Source organism: Rhinopithecus roxellana, chromosome 10 (assembly GCF_007565055.1).
Source record: "Rhinopithecus roxellana isolate Shanxi Qingling chromosome 10, ASM756505v1, whole genome shotgun sequence".
NCBI lineage: Eukaryota > Metazoa > Chordata > Mammalia > Primates > Cercopithecidae > Rhinopithecus > Rhinopithecus roxellana.
Window position 1 is genome coordinate 92655499 of NC_044558.1, and position 12235 is coordinate 92667733.

Sequence of the window (12235 nt, forward strand, 5' to 3'; positions counted from 1 at the left end):
CTCCCTATTGTGCCACTGCACTGCAGCCTGGTGACGGAGCAAGATCTTGTCTCAAAAAAACAAAAAAAACCCAATTATTCAGCTTATGGTTTTTTTGACTTTACAATAGCACCCATACAACCATTCTATTTTTTTCTTTCAGTACAGATTCAATAAGTTACATGAGATATTCAACACTTTATTTTAAAATCGGCTATGTGTGGGATGATTTTGCCTAAGGGTAGGCTAATGGAAGTGTTTGGAGCATGTTCAAGGCAGGCTGGCTGAGCCGTGATGTTTAGTGGGTTAGATGCAGTGAGTGTGTTTTTGACGGCTGTTGGGTTTATTGAGACACAGCCGTTTGTAAGTCACGGAGCAGCTGTGGTCTCATTTCAGAGATCGCTGTCCCCCGTTGCTCTCTGATGACATGGCCGTCATTTTGGTGTGCGTCCATTCTTCTGATGTTTCTATTTTAAGTTGCGGTAAAGTAGACATAGCATACAATTCAGCATTTTGCCATTTCCCAGTGTGCAGTGGAGTGGCATTGAGTGTGTTCACATTGTGCAACCATCACCACCATCTGTCCCCAAAACCTTTTTTTTTTTTTTTTTTTTTTTGAGATGGAGTCTGTCCCCCAGGCTGGAGTGCAGTGGCATGATCTCGGCTCACTGCAACCTTCACCTCCCGGGTTCCAGCTATTCTCTTGCATCAGCCTCCCAAGTAGTTGGGATTTCAGGTGCTTGCCACCACGCCCGGCTAAGTTTTTGTGTTTTTAGTAGAGACGGGGATTTCACCATGTTGGCCAGGGTGGTCTTGAACTTCTAACCTCAAGTGATCCGCCTGCCTCAGCCTTCCAAAGTGCTGGGATTACAGGCGTGAGCCACCATGCTCAGCCCCAGAACTTTTTCATCTTGCAAAACTGAAGCTCTACCCATCAGACAAAATCTCCTTGTTCCCCTCCCATAGCCCCTGGTAACTGTTACTCTACTTTCTTTGCCTTCTTTTAATTCATAAATGTCATATGGTGGGCATACTTCCCTCTTGTTGCTGTCTGCTGTCCCCTAGTTTTTGTTACTGTGTGGAGGGCTGGTTCTGCATGTCCCTAGAGAGGTCCCCAGGACCCCTGCAAAGGGAATTTCTTGTGCCTCACAAGACCAGCAGTGCCAGCATGCAAAATTGCAATCATATTGGGTGCTCTTTTTTATAACTTGCTTTTTGTTTTTTTCTTTTTACATCACCACACATAGCGAATGTTTTTTGTTTACTGTGAAATGTCATTCTGTGATGGGTTGGCACATCTTTTCTGTAAGGGGCTAGACATGAAACGTTAGGCTTTGTGGACCATACTGTCTCTGTCATAACCGTTCATCTCTGCTGGTGTAGTGTGAATGCTGCCTATTCATTTACATAGACAAATGAGTGTGGCTGTGTTCCAATAAATCTTTATTTACACAGACAAGCAGGGGGCCAGGATCTCACTCTGTTGCTTGGGCTGTAGTGCAGTGGCATGGTCATAGCTCACAGTAAGCTTGAACTCCCAGATCCAAGCAATCATCCCAGCTTAGCCTCCCAAGTACTTAGGGCTACAGGCACACACCACCACATTTGGCTAATTTTCATTTTTTGTAGACACGGAGTCTTGCTATTTTGCCCAGGTTGTTCTTGAACTCCTGGCCTCAAGTGATTCTCCTGCCTTAGCCCCTCAAAGTGCTGTGATTGCAGGCGTGTGCCACTAGCCTGGCCCTGTAGGCTGCAGTTTGCCCACTCTTTTTCTGAGCTGTTTAATTCCCCACTGTGTGGCCATCAGCTAATTCACTTAACCAGTCCTCTATCCTTGAACCTTTAGTTCCCAACTTGGTGCTCTCCTAGTCAGGGCCACACTAAACCTCCTTGTGTGTGAATCTTTGCATCTTTGGGGGGAATTCTCAAAAGTGGGGGCACTGAAGAGTTGATCATGCTCATGAGCAGGCCCTTGCTGTATTTCTGCTAGTCTCCCAGAGCACTGTGTCAGCTCGGCCACACTCTCACAGATCAACCCAGGGACCATGATTGAACTTCCCTGTGCGTAGGTGGGGAGAGCAGCTATGCGAGTTCGAGGCCTGGCCAGGCTCACCCGCTCAGGATCTGGTCTGTGGGACTCATGCTAGGTCCAGGTTCTTCTAGTTTGCTTAATTAAGCTTGAACGTCTCCTTGCTGCAGGCCGTGTGGCTCGGGCTGGCCGAAGTGGCACAGCCTACTCCTTGGTGGCCCCTGACGAAATCCCCTACCTGCTGGATCTGCACCTGTTCCTGGGCCGCTCCCTTGCCCTTGCCCGACCCCTCGAGGACCCCTCAGGTGAGCGGAGGCTGGGTGGGGTTAGGGGTCCCCATAGAGTTCATGGACCCTGTTTTGGCTGTGGGAAGAGGTGGGGCTGGGTTTGACTCCAGGAGAAGATTCCTTATTTTATTTTATTTTATTTTATTTTTATTTCATATTTTTTGAGACAGAGTCTCGCTCTATTGCCTAGGCTGGGATGCAGTGGTGTGATCTTGGCTTACTGCAACCTCTGCCTCCCAGGTTCAAGCCATTCTCTTGCCTCAGCCTCCCAAGTAGCTGGGACTACCGATGCCTGGCTAATTTTTTATTGTATTTTTAGTAGAGACAAGGTTTTACCATGTTGGCCAGGCTGGTCTCGAACTCTTGACCTCAGGTGATTCACCCACCTCCCAAAGTGCTGGGATTACAGGTGTGAGTCACTGCGCCCGACTGATTCCTTTTATTTTTTAATGAGACGGGGTCTTACTCTTGCCCAGGCTGGAGTGCAGTGGTGCAGTCATGGCTCGCTGCAGCGTCCAACTCCTAGGCTCAAGCAAGCCACTGTGCCTGGCTAATCCCTCTATTTTAAACTCAGGATTTCCCACAACAATCCAGATTTCTGGTATCTACTAGGAAATGGTTGGATCTGGGTGCTAAGCTGTGGTGCCCCCATTAGACAGGCTCCCTGGTCCCCTGCAGCCCCTGCCTGCCTCCCCTTCCTGTTGGTATAGCCTGCCCAGCCCCTGCAGGCATCTAGTGTGTGACCCTATACTTGACTGAGTTTTCAGGGGAGCACAGGGGGCGGGGAGGGAGGCTGAGGCACCTTTAGACCAAGCCCAAAGGACTTTATTTATTTATTTATTTATTGATTGATTGATTGATTGATTGAGACAGAGTTTCGCTCTTGTTGCCCAGGCTGGAGTGCAATGGCGCGATCTTGGCTCACCACAATATCCGCGTCCTGGGTTCAAGCAATTCTTCTGCCTCAGTCTCCCGAGTAGCTGGGACTGCAGGCACACACCACCACGCCCAGCTAATTTTTTATTTTTAGTAGAGACAGGGTTTCACCATGTTGGCCAGGCTGGTCTCGAACTCCTGACCTCAGGTGATCTGCCCGCCTCAGCCTCCCAAAGTGCTGGGATTACAGGTGTGAGCCACCGTGCCCGGCCACCCACAGGACATTTCTGTATACACCCTAGAGTGGGAATGCATGGGACAGACAACGAGAATCACCGTGGCCTCCATCTATGGGCCTCCAACTGTGGGCTTCCACCTGCAGTCCTGCTGGTTCCCGGGCCCTGTACACATCTTGTCTCATTTGTCCATCTGTGCTGGAGGGAGGGCTGTCAATCACCTCTGCTTCACAGATGAGAGAACGGCTCTGACAGGCCTACCCGCATGCACACCGCAGGAAGGTGGGGAGCTAAGATTCAGAGCTCCGGGCCCCCTCCTCGGCTGTTCACTCTTGGCTGCCAGTGGTGATCTCTGTCCAGGCTGCGGCCCCCTCAGGTGACCGTGTGGCCCTGCAGTGTCCCAGCCCATGCCTGGAGGCAGCTGGAAAGCAGACACCGCAGTGGAGAGTCTGAGGTCAGATGCGAGGACACAGGAAAGGGCTGTGGGGCCTGGCCGGGGTCGGGGGCAGCCTGTACAGTCACTTGGAGGTGGAAGCCTCAGTTGGGCGCCACGGGGGGTGAATTGGAGGGGGCATTTCAAAGCATTTTCCTGGGGGCGAAGCTGAGAGTGCAAGGGCCAAGTGAGGGAGGTGTGAGCACAGCCCCACCCGGCAGCCCCAGGGGCCCAGTGACAGGCAGGAGCAGAGGAAATGGACCCTGCACCCGGGGCCTGCTCAGGGCTAGAGGCAGCACGCAGCCCTGTGCAGGCTTTACAGATCTGCGACCTTTTGGGTTGAGAGCTGTGCATGGGTGTGGGAGGGGCAGAGGGAGGGAAGGAGCCTCCCACAATGTCCAGGCAGAAACCACCCCCGGTACAGTTAGCTTTTAGGGAGAGACATCCTGCTTTTGCTCCAGAGCTAGCCAGGGGTCAGCAGGGCCCAGCACCTGCTTAATCTGGAGAGATGGGAAGAGGGCAGGCTCCTGACCCAGTGCAGGGTTTGGTTTCCGACCCTGACCCTCACCATGTGCCCCTGGGCAAATCTCTAAACCACCAGGAGCCTCAGTTTCCTCATCTCTAAAATGGACTCGTCAGGACCTTTCTTGCAAGATTGGCCAAATGTTGGTAATTGACGGTGGGTGATGGGCCCATGAGGTTCATCACACTCTTCCCTCAGCTTTTTGTGTTTTCCTTTCATCGTTTTGCCTTTTTTTTTTTTTTTTTTTTTTGAGAGGGGCTCACTCTGTCACCCAGGCTAGAGTATAGTGGCATGATCACAGCTCACTGCACCCTTGACCTCCTAGGCTCAAGCAGTCCTCCTACCTCACCCTCTTGAGGAGCTGGGAATACAGGCAGGTCCACCATGCCTGGATGATTTTTTAGCTTTTGTGGAGATGGGGGTCTCACTATATTGCCCAGCTGGGTCTTGAACTCCTGCACTCAAGTGATTCTCCATCTGTGCTGGAGGCTTCCAAAGTGCTGGGATTACAGGTGTGAGCCGCCGTGCCTGGCTTACAGTTGTAGATGTTCTGTAGTAGAAAGTCAGAACGTGATGACAAAAGAAAGCAGGTACTTTCCTCATATTTTTGGTGTGAGGTAAAGGAGATGATGGTGATGGACTCAGCACAGAGCTTGCACATAGGAAGCCTCTGTCGCCGGCTGTCCTCGGCATCCTCTGCTCTTACTGTTACTGTTACTTTTTACCATAAGTATTGCTGTTGCTAGTATGGACTCTTCCTAGACTGAATCCTGTCTCTGCAACTGACTCATGTGACAGTCCTGGTAGTAACTGAACCTCACTAAGCCTCAGTTTTCTTATCTGTAGAACGGGGTTGCTGTGGAAATTGACTTTCTAATGCTGGAGTCAGCAAAGTTGCTGTTGGTTGTTTTTTGTTTTAGCTTTTTGTTTTTAAGAGAGACAAAGTCTTGTTCTGTCGCCCAGGCTGGAGTACAGTGGCGCTATCATGGCTCACTGCAGCCTTGGGCTCCCAGGCTCAAGTGATCCTCCTGCCTCACCCCCTGAGTAGTTGAGGGACTACAGGTGCACACCACCATGCCCGGCTAATTTTAAATTTTTTTGTAGACATGGAGGGTCACTACATTGCTCAGGCTGGTCTCTAATTCCTGGCCTCAAGTGATCCTCCTGCCACAGCCTCCCAGAACTCTGAGATTATAAGCATGAGCCACCGTGCCCGGCCAACAAAGTTTTGTTTTTAGAGCCAGATAGTACATATTCTAGACTCTGTGGGCCATGTGATCCAGGGTGGCTCTTCAACCCTGGCCTTGTAGTGCAAAAACAGCCAGAGACCATGCATAAGCGAGTAGTGCAGCTGTGCTCCCATAGAGCTATTTACAGAAGCAGCAGGCAGCTGGCCGGCCGGCCGCAGTTTGTTGACCCCTGTCGGTGTATTCAAGTGTCTGGCTCTCTAGCTCCTCCGTAAGTGCTGGTGTTCTTTGCAGTGATTATTTTTTAGCCATTTACCTGTGATTCTGGAGCCAGGGTGAGACCCAGGAATGGTGGTCGGGCAGTGGACAGGCTGAAAGACCCCTGACAAGGTGCTGTGTGGGGTGCAGGTGCGGCCGGTGTGGATGGCATGCTGGGTCGGGTGCCACAGAGTGTGGTGGACGAGGAGGACAGTGGCCTGCAGAGCACCCTGGAGGCATCGCTGGAGCTACGGGGCCTGGCCCGCGTAGCCGACAACGCCCAGCAGCAGTATGTGCGCTCGCGCCCAGCGCCCTCACCCGAGTCCATCAAGAGGGCCAAGGAGCTGGACCTTGTGGGGCTGGGCCTGCACCCCCTCTTCAGTGAGTCCTTCTACAGGGCAGGGGTGGCAGGTGGGTCTTACTGACCCCACCCACAGCCTGACACCTCACTGCTTTCCCACCAGGCTCACGTTTTGAGGAGGAGGAGCTGCAGCGGCTGAGGCTGGTGGACAGCATCAAGAACTACCGCTCCCGGGCGGTGAGTGGGGCCGGGCGGAGACCACGCTCTGAGTCCTGGCTCAGTGGAGGCCAGAGACAGATGGCCCATGGCCTGGGGTCACACAGTGACAACGGTGGTGCCATGACTCAGATTGCAGTCCTGACCCCTAGCAGGACCCCAGCAGGGATTTTCATCTGAGCTTATATCTCCTTAACCTGCAGCCTTGGCTCTGACAGCCTCTCTTGAGATGCCCCTTGTTCTGGAACCATCCCTGCTGGCCCACAGCAGGTCGCATGGGGCAGCCATTCCCTAGCACTTAACAGATGGTTCACGAGGGGAAGTGACATGCTCCCGGTCTGTTAGAGGCCTGAAGAGCTGGTTTTCCTGAGCTTCCTTCCCTCCTTCCCAACTGTTGACTCCCATTAGGCACCCCGTCTTGTGCATATGGAAGGGGATGCACAAAAGGAAAACCCTACTCGGGAGTGAGTAAGCTTGCCAGCCAGCTGGGATCAGGAGAGGAGCTGTCATGGTTAAGAGCGCCGGTTTTGAAGTCTAATGGACTTGGGTTGACAAGCTGTGGTTTTTCCTAGCGTGTGACCATGGGCTGGTTACTCACCCTCTCTGGGTTTTTGTTTTTGTTTGTTTTTGAAACTGGGTCTTACTTTGTCACCCAGGCTGGAGTGCAGTGGTGCAATCATGGCTCACTACATCCTTGACCTCCTGGGCTCAAGTGATCCTCCTATCTCAGCCTCCTGAGTAGCTGGGACTACAGGTGCATGCCACCACACATGGCTAATTTTTTTTATTTTTTGTAGAAATGAGGTCGTGCCATGTTGCCTAGACTGGTCTCAAACTCCTAGGTTCAGGTGATCCTCCTGCCTCAGCCTCCCAAAGTGCTGAGATTACAGGCGTGAGCCATGGTACCTGGCCTGGGTCTCTCTTTGTGTTTTTGTTTTATTTTTGAGATAGAGTCTCGCTCTGTTACCCAGGCTGGGGCGCAGTGGTGCAATCTCGGCTCACTGCAACCTCTGCCTCCTGGGTTCAAGTGATTCTCCTGCCTCAGCCTCATCAGTAGCTGGGACTACAGGTGCCCACCACCACACCTGGCTAATATTTGTATCTTTAGCACAGATGGGGTTTCGCCGTGTTGGCCAGGCTGGTGTCGAACTCCTGACCTCAAGTGATCTGCCTGCCTCAGCCTCCCAAAGTGCTGGGATTACAGGCATGAGCCACTGCGCCTGGCCTGGGTCTATCTAATTGTGAAGTGCAGATAATGAGAGTGCCCACCTTGGACACTGGGGAAGACTTGGGGAAGAATGCCCATAGGGAGCCCACCAAGTGGTAAGGGTGGGGTTAGGGGTAGGAGGCTGATGGGCAAAGGACTGGGTGTCCCCTCCACAGACTATATTTGAGATCAACGCCTCCAGCCGAGACCTGTGCAGTCAGGTGATGCGTGCCAAGCGGCAGAAGGACTGCAAGGCCATCACCCGCTTCCAGCAGGGACAGCAGGGGAGGCAGGAGCAGCAGGAGGGCCCAGTGGGCCCAGCCCCGAGCTGCCCAGCACTGCAGGAGAAGCAGCCTGAGAAAGAGGAGGAGGAGGAGGAGGAGGAGGAGGCGGGAGAGAGTGTGGAGGTACAGGTTCCACCCTGGGGACCCTGGACCTGGGGTACAGGGAAGGGGTGGCTAAGTCGCAGCAGCCCGTGAGGCTGTTCTAGGGGCTTTGAGCAGTGGATGGAGGTGGATGCTGTCAGCTTCCCATCTGCAGAGTCGGGGTATGGTTCTTGTCCACTGTCCTTCGTTTAAAACTGGGGCTAGATCTTTAGCCTGAGAAGCTGTGTACAACATGACACCCTCAGTGGGGTCCAGGGCATCACCAGCCACCAAACACATCAGGGCTTCTGCAGTGAGACGTGCAGAAGTCTCACTCAGAGGGAGGACCATGAAGTGTCCCATTCACCTGGTGGGTGGGTCTTGGGCCTGCGTGTCCCACAGGATGTCCCTCTCTCATGTTTTGTTTAGACAGAGGGTTCAGTAGCCTAGAAGACCAGTTGGAGACCCCTGACCTAGTCCACGTTTTTCAGAGCAGGCCAGGCGCAGAGAGGGGCAGGGCCAGCTGTTACACAGCCTGGGGCGCGGAGCTGGAATGGGGAGTTGGGTCTCCCCTGGATGGCACTCTCTGCCACACCTAGCTGTCCTGCCTCTGCTGGTCCCTGAGGCAGGGGTTGAGCTGTGTGTGCAGATGAGGAAACTGAGGGTCCCACAGGAGACACTGTCACCCAGCTAAGAAATGGCAAAATGAAGCTTTGAAAGTCCCCGGGAAGCCACTGGCCCCTGTGGCCAGGGTGGTGGGTAGGGAGGCTGTGGGGACTCCCCAGGGGGCTACAGGCATGACGCTGGGCCTCGGTCTGCGTTCTGCCAGGACATTTTCTCAGAGGTCATGGGCCAGAAGCGGCAGCGGTCAGGACCCAACAGGGGAGCCAAGAGGCGGAGGGAGGAGGCCTGGCAGCGGGACCAGGAATTCTACATCCCCTACCGGCCCAAGGACTTCGACAGCGAGCGGGGGTGAGTGGCTGGCTGGGTCCTGGGTGGGGCAGGCGGGTCTGCTGGATCCCATCAATCCAGTTATGTCTCCCACTTTCCCTCTGCAGCCTGAGCATCAGCGGGGAAGGGGGAGCCTTCGAGCAGCAGGCGGCTGGCGCTGTCCTGGACCTGATGGGAGACGAAGCCCAGAACCTGACGAGGGGCCGGCAGCAGCTCAAGTGGTGAGTGAGCGAGTGACCCACCCATCCATGCCCCGGGTGAGTGAGCGAGTGAGCCGCCCATCCATGCCCCGGGTGAGTGAGCCGCCCATCCATGCCCGGGGGGAGTGAGCAAGTGACCCATCCATCCATGCCCCGGGTGAGTGAGCGAGTGAGCCGCCCATCCATGCCCCGGGTGAGTGAGCCAGTGAGCCGCCCATCCATGCCCCGGGTGAGTGAGCGAGTGAGCTGCCCCTCATGCCAGCAGGCAGGGTGAACTCCCTGACGTCCTCACTCCCATCTGATCCTGTACAGCCCGGATTATGACCTGGCTGTCCCCCGTGTGACCACTCACAGCAGGTGTGATGGCCCCTGGCTGTCCTGTCCCCTTGATTTGATCACACACCACAGAGATCTTGACCCCGTCTATCCTTTTTGCTGGCAAGTCTTTCTAGACAGGGCTCAGGACCCATTTGTTCAGGAGGACTCTAACGTCTAGAGAATGTGTGTGACTCAACCAAGGGTCACAGCTGGGAAGGGGGAGGGGATTGGAAATCCTCCAGGAGGCCCTTGTCCCTGAGCCAGGCCCCAGTGCTGGCGGCAGTCCTCTGACCTTTATTGAGCGCCAACTGCATGCCAGACATGGCTGCACTGCTTTCCTTTAATGCTCCAACAACCTGACAAGAGGGTCGGGTGAGGAGACAGGCCCTGAGCGGGAACCGGCACTCCAAGCGTTTCCCTCCACGGCAGCCGTCCCAACTCCCTCTCCTGCAGGGACCGTAAGAAGAAGCGGTTTGTGGGAAAGTCAGGACAGGAAGACAAGAAGAAGATTAAGACAGAGAGTGGCCGCTACATCAACAGCTCCTACAAGCGAGACCTGTATCCTGAGGGGCGTGGCCGGGGAGGGGCGGGGCCGAGCAGCTTCAGCAGCCACATCTCCAATAAGTGGGACCTGTGCTGGGGGCGGGGCCCAGCAGCTTCAGCAGCAGCATCTCCAATAAGTGGGACCTGTGCTGGGGGCGGGGCCCAGCAGCTTCAGCAGCAGCATCTCCAATAAGTGGGACCTGTGCTGGAGGCGGGGCCCAGCAGCTTCAGCAGCAGCATCTCCAATAAGTGGGACCTGTGTGCTGGGGGCGGGGCCGAGCAGCTTCAGCCGCGACTGGGATAACAGAACTGTGTCTGCTGGGGCGGTGTGGGGAGGAGCCTTCTTCCATCCCAGAGGCTTCACGCAGCTTCCTTAACGAGGTTTCCCAGCTATCAGAAGTGGAAACAGAAACAGAAAATTGATGATCGTGACTCGGACGAAGAAGGAGCATCTGACCGGCGAGGCCCAGAGCGAAGAGGTGGGAAGCGAGGCCGTGGCCAAGGTGAGAGCCAGGGAGGGTGGGGAGTATGGGTGCACAGGTAGGTAGAGCAGTTATGGTCAGATTAGGGTAACACTGAGGCACGGGTGCAGGGGCTACTGCGGAGCCCCAGAGCTCGGTGTGTTGGGGTATGCTGCCAAAACCCTGGGTCCCTCCATGATCCCCCCACCCAACCCCCACACCTACAGTTTCCCCCTTCCTACTATCCCGGTCTCTGATGGTCACGAGCATCACCTGACAGGCGCTGGGAAGCACCGTGCCCCTCAGGTGCCTTGTCCCCGACCTCTGTCCACTTCACAGATGAAGCCACGGGGATGACTTCTGGTAGATGCCCTGTTCATCTATTAAGCCTGTTGTCTAAAATCCTAGAGAACTCGGGAGGTGGAACCTTGTGGGAATGCTGCTATGTGGGCCATTTTCACCTGCAAAAATGGCATCTGCCTGTGGTTCGACCTGACAGAGTGGGCATGAATTGAACCCCTGTGGCATCCTCAGGAGTGACGTTCTTTTTAGCAATGCTGTGGGGAAGTTCATGTCACCAAAGACGCAGTCAGAAGCAGCTTTGGTTCCGGGAGGAGGCGATCACGGGGGATGTTGAGGAAGATACTTCCTCCAAATGTGGGTTGGCAAATAGAATATTTGGTCATTTGAGGACTTCGACCTCTTTGATCTGGCCTGGGTCCCTCAGCCAGTAAAAGGCTAAGGTGGATTTGAAGCCGGCTCTGTCTGCCAGAGCCTGTGTTTAAGGGCTACTGTCAGGGAGGGGCTCCCACTTGCTGGGTGCGGGCAGGCTTTATCCTGGAAGGCCACACATGACCTGGGAGGCAAGATGACTGTGAATACCCATTTTACAGGCCGGGAAACAGGTGCCTTATGAGGGCTGTGACTGAACCTGAGTCACCCAGCTGCCCAAGGCTTCCACCTGGGGCCTTCCCTGGGGAGTGGGGAGTTTGGGACCATGTCCTGGGTCTCTCTCAGATGGCGTTAGCCCCTGCAGTGTCCCTCCACCTTCTGGGGCTGGTCACTGCCTTCTCTGGGTGTCTCTGTGAGCCTGCGTTCATTTGCCTGGGCTTGTTCTCTGTGGCTCCTCCCCCTCCAGCTCTCCCATCTGTGGGAGTGTCTCCTTGTCAGCGTGGCTGGGTGGGGACCACCCACACCTCACTTCTCAGCCTGTTTTTACCTGGATGAAACAGCAGCTTCTGCTGTGAGCAGTGCTGTGCAGTGGGCGGGCAGGGGCTGGGGAGACGGGGGCGACCTATGGGCTTTGGGAGAAAACAGCTGTTCTTCCTTTTTGTCCTCATTGGAGGTGATAGGTCCTGCGAGGCACCCTGGCTTCACTGGAGACAGCTGGGAATACCCCAATGGTCATCCCTCTAGGACCGCTGGGGAGGCTGCTGTTATGAACGGGGAGGAGGAGGAGGACACAGGACTTAGTGGGAGCCAGGGAGGGTGGTGCTTGCCTCCCGGAGAACTAGAAGAATGGACTACCTGACGCCCACCTGTCGGGCTAGGGCAGGGCCGCTGACCTCTGCTGCTGCTGCTTTGCTGTGTGACCTCAGACAAGTCCCTCTCCCTCTCTGGCCTTCTCTGATTCCTCTCCCACCTAAAGGAAGGTTCATCTACACCCTTTTTTCATCTAACAAGCCTAGAGCATGGTGTCCATGGAGACAGAGGCTAAGGTCTGTTTTGGTTACTATGGGGGACCTCAGAGCGTGCAGTAGAAGTAGGTGTGCTGTGGAAACATACACTTCTTGGTTGGAGAATTTTTAATAGTAACAGTCATGCCTAAAAGGCTCTTACTATGGGCCAGGCCTTGTTCTGAGCAC

The 12235-nt window shown here is 54.7% G+C and overlaps 1 protein-coding gene across 5 annotated transcripts in view; it reads left to right on the forward strand.

Annotated features, from left to right (window-relative positions):
* DDX54 (DEAD-box helicase 54) overlaps nucleotides 1–12235 on the forward strand; it is a 28167-nt gene that overhangs the window by 13665 nt on the left and 2267 nt on the right. For 3 of the 5 annotated variants that reach the window (XM_030938763.1, XM_030938759.1, XM_030938760.1), the window contains exons 12-19: nucleotides 2179–2313; nucleotides 5959–6189; nucleotides 6273–6346; nucleotides 7709–7939; nucleotides 8727–8869; nucleotides 8956–9069; nucleotides 9820–9924; nucleotides 10300–10412. In XM_030938763.1, coding sequence (XP_030794623.1) covers nucleotides 2179–2313; nucleotides 5959–6189; nucleotides 6273–6346; nucleotides 7709–7939; nucleotides 8727–8869; nucleotides 8956–9069; nucleotides 9820–9924; nucleotides 10300–10412 — 1146 coding nt within the window. The remainder of the gene's footprint in view (nucleotides 1–2178; nucleotides 2314–5958; nucleotides 6190–6272; nucleotides 6347–7708; nucleotides 7940–8726; nucleotides 8870–8955; nucleotides 9070–9819; nucleotides 9925–10299; nucleotides 10413–12235) is intronic. The other 2 variants (XM_030938761.1, XM_030938762.1) reach the window with 1 other exon arrangement.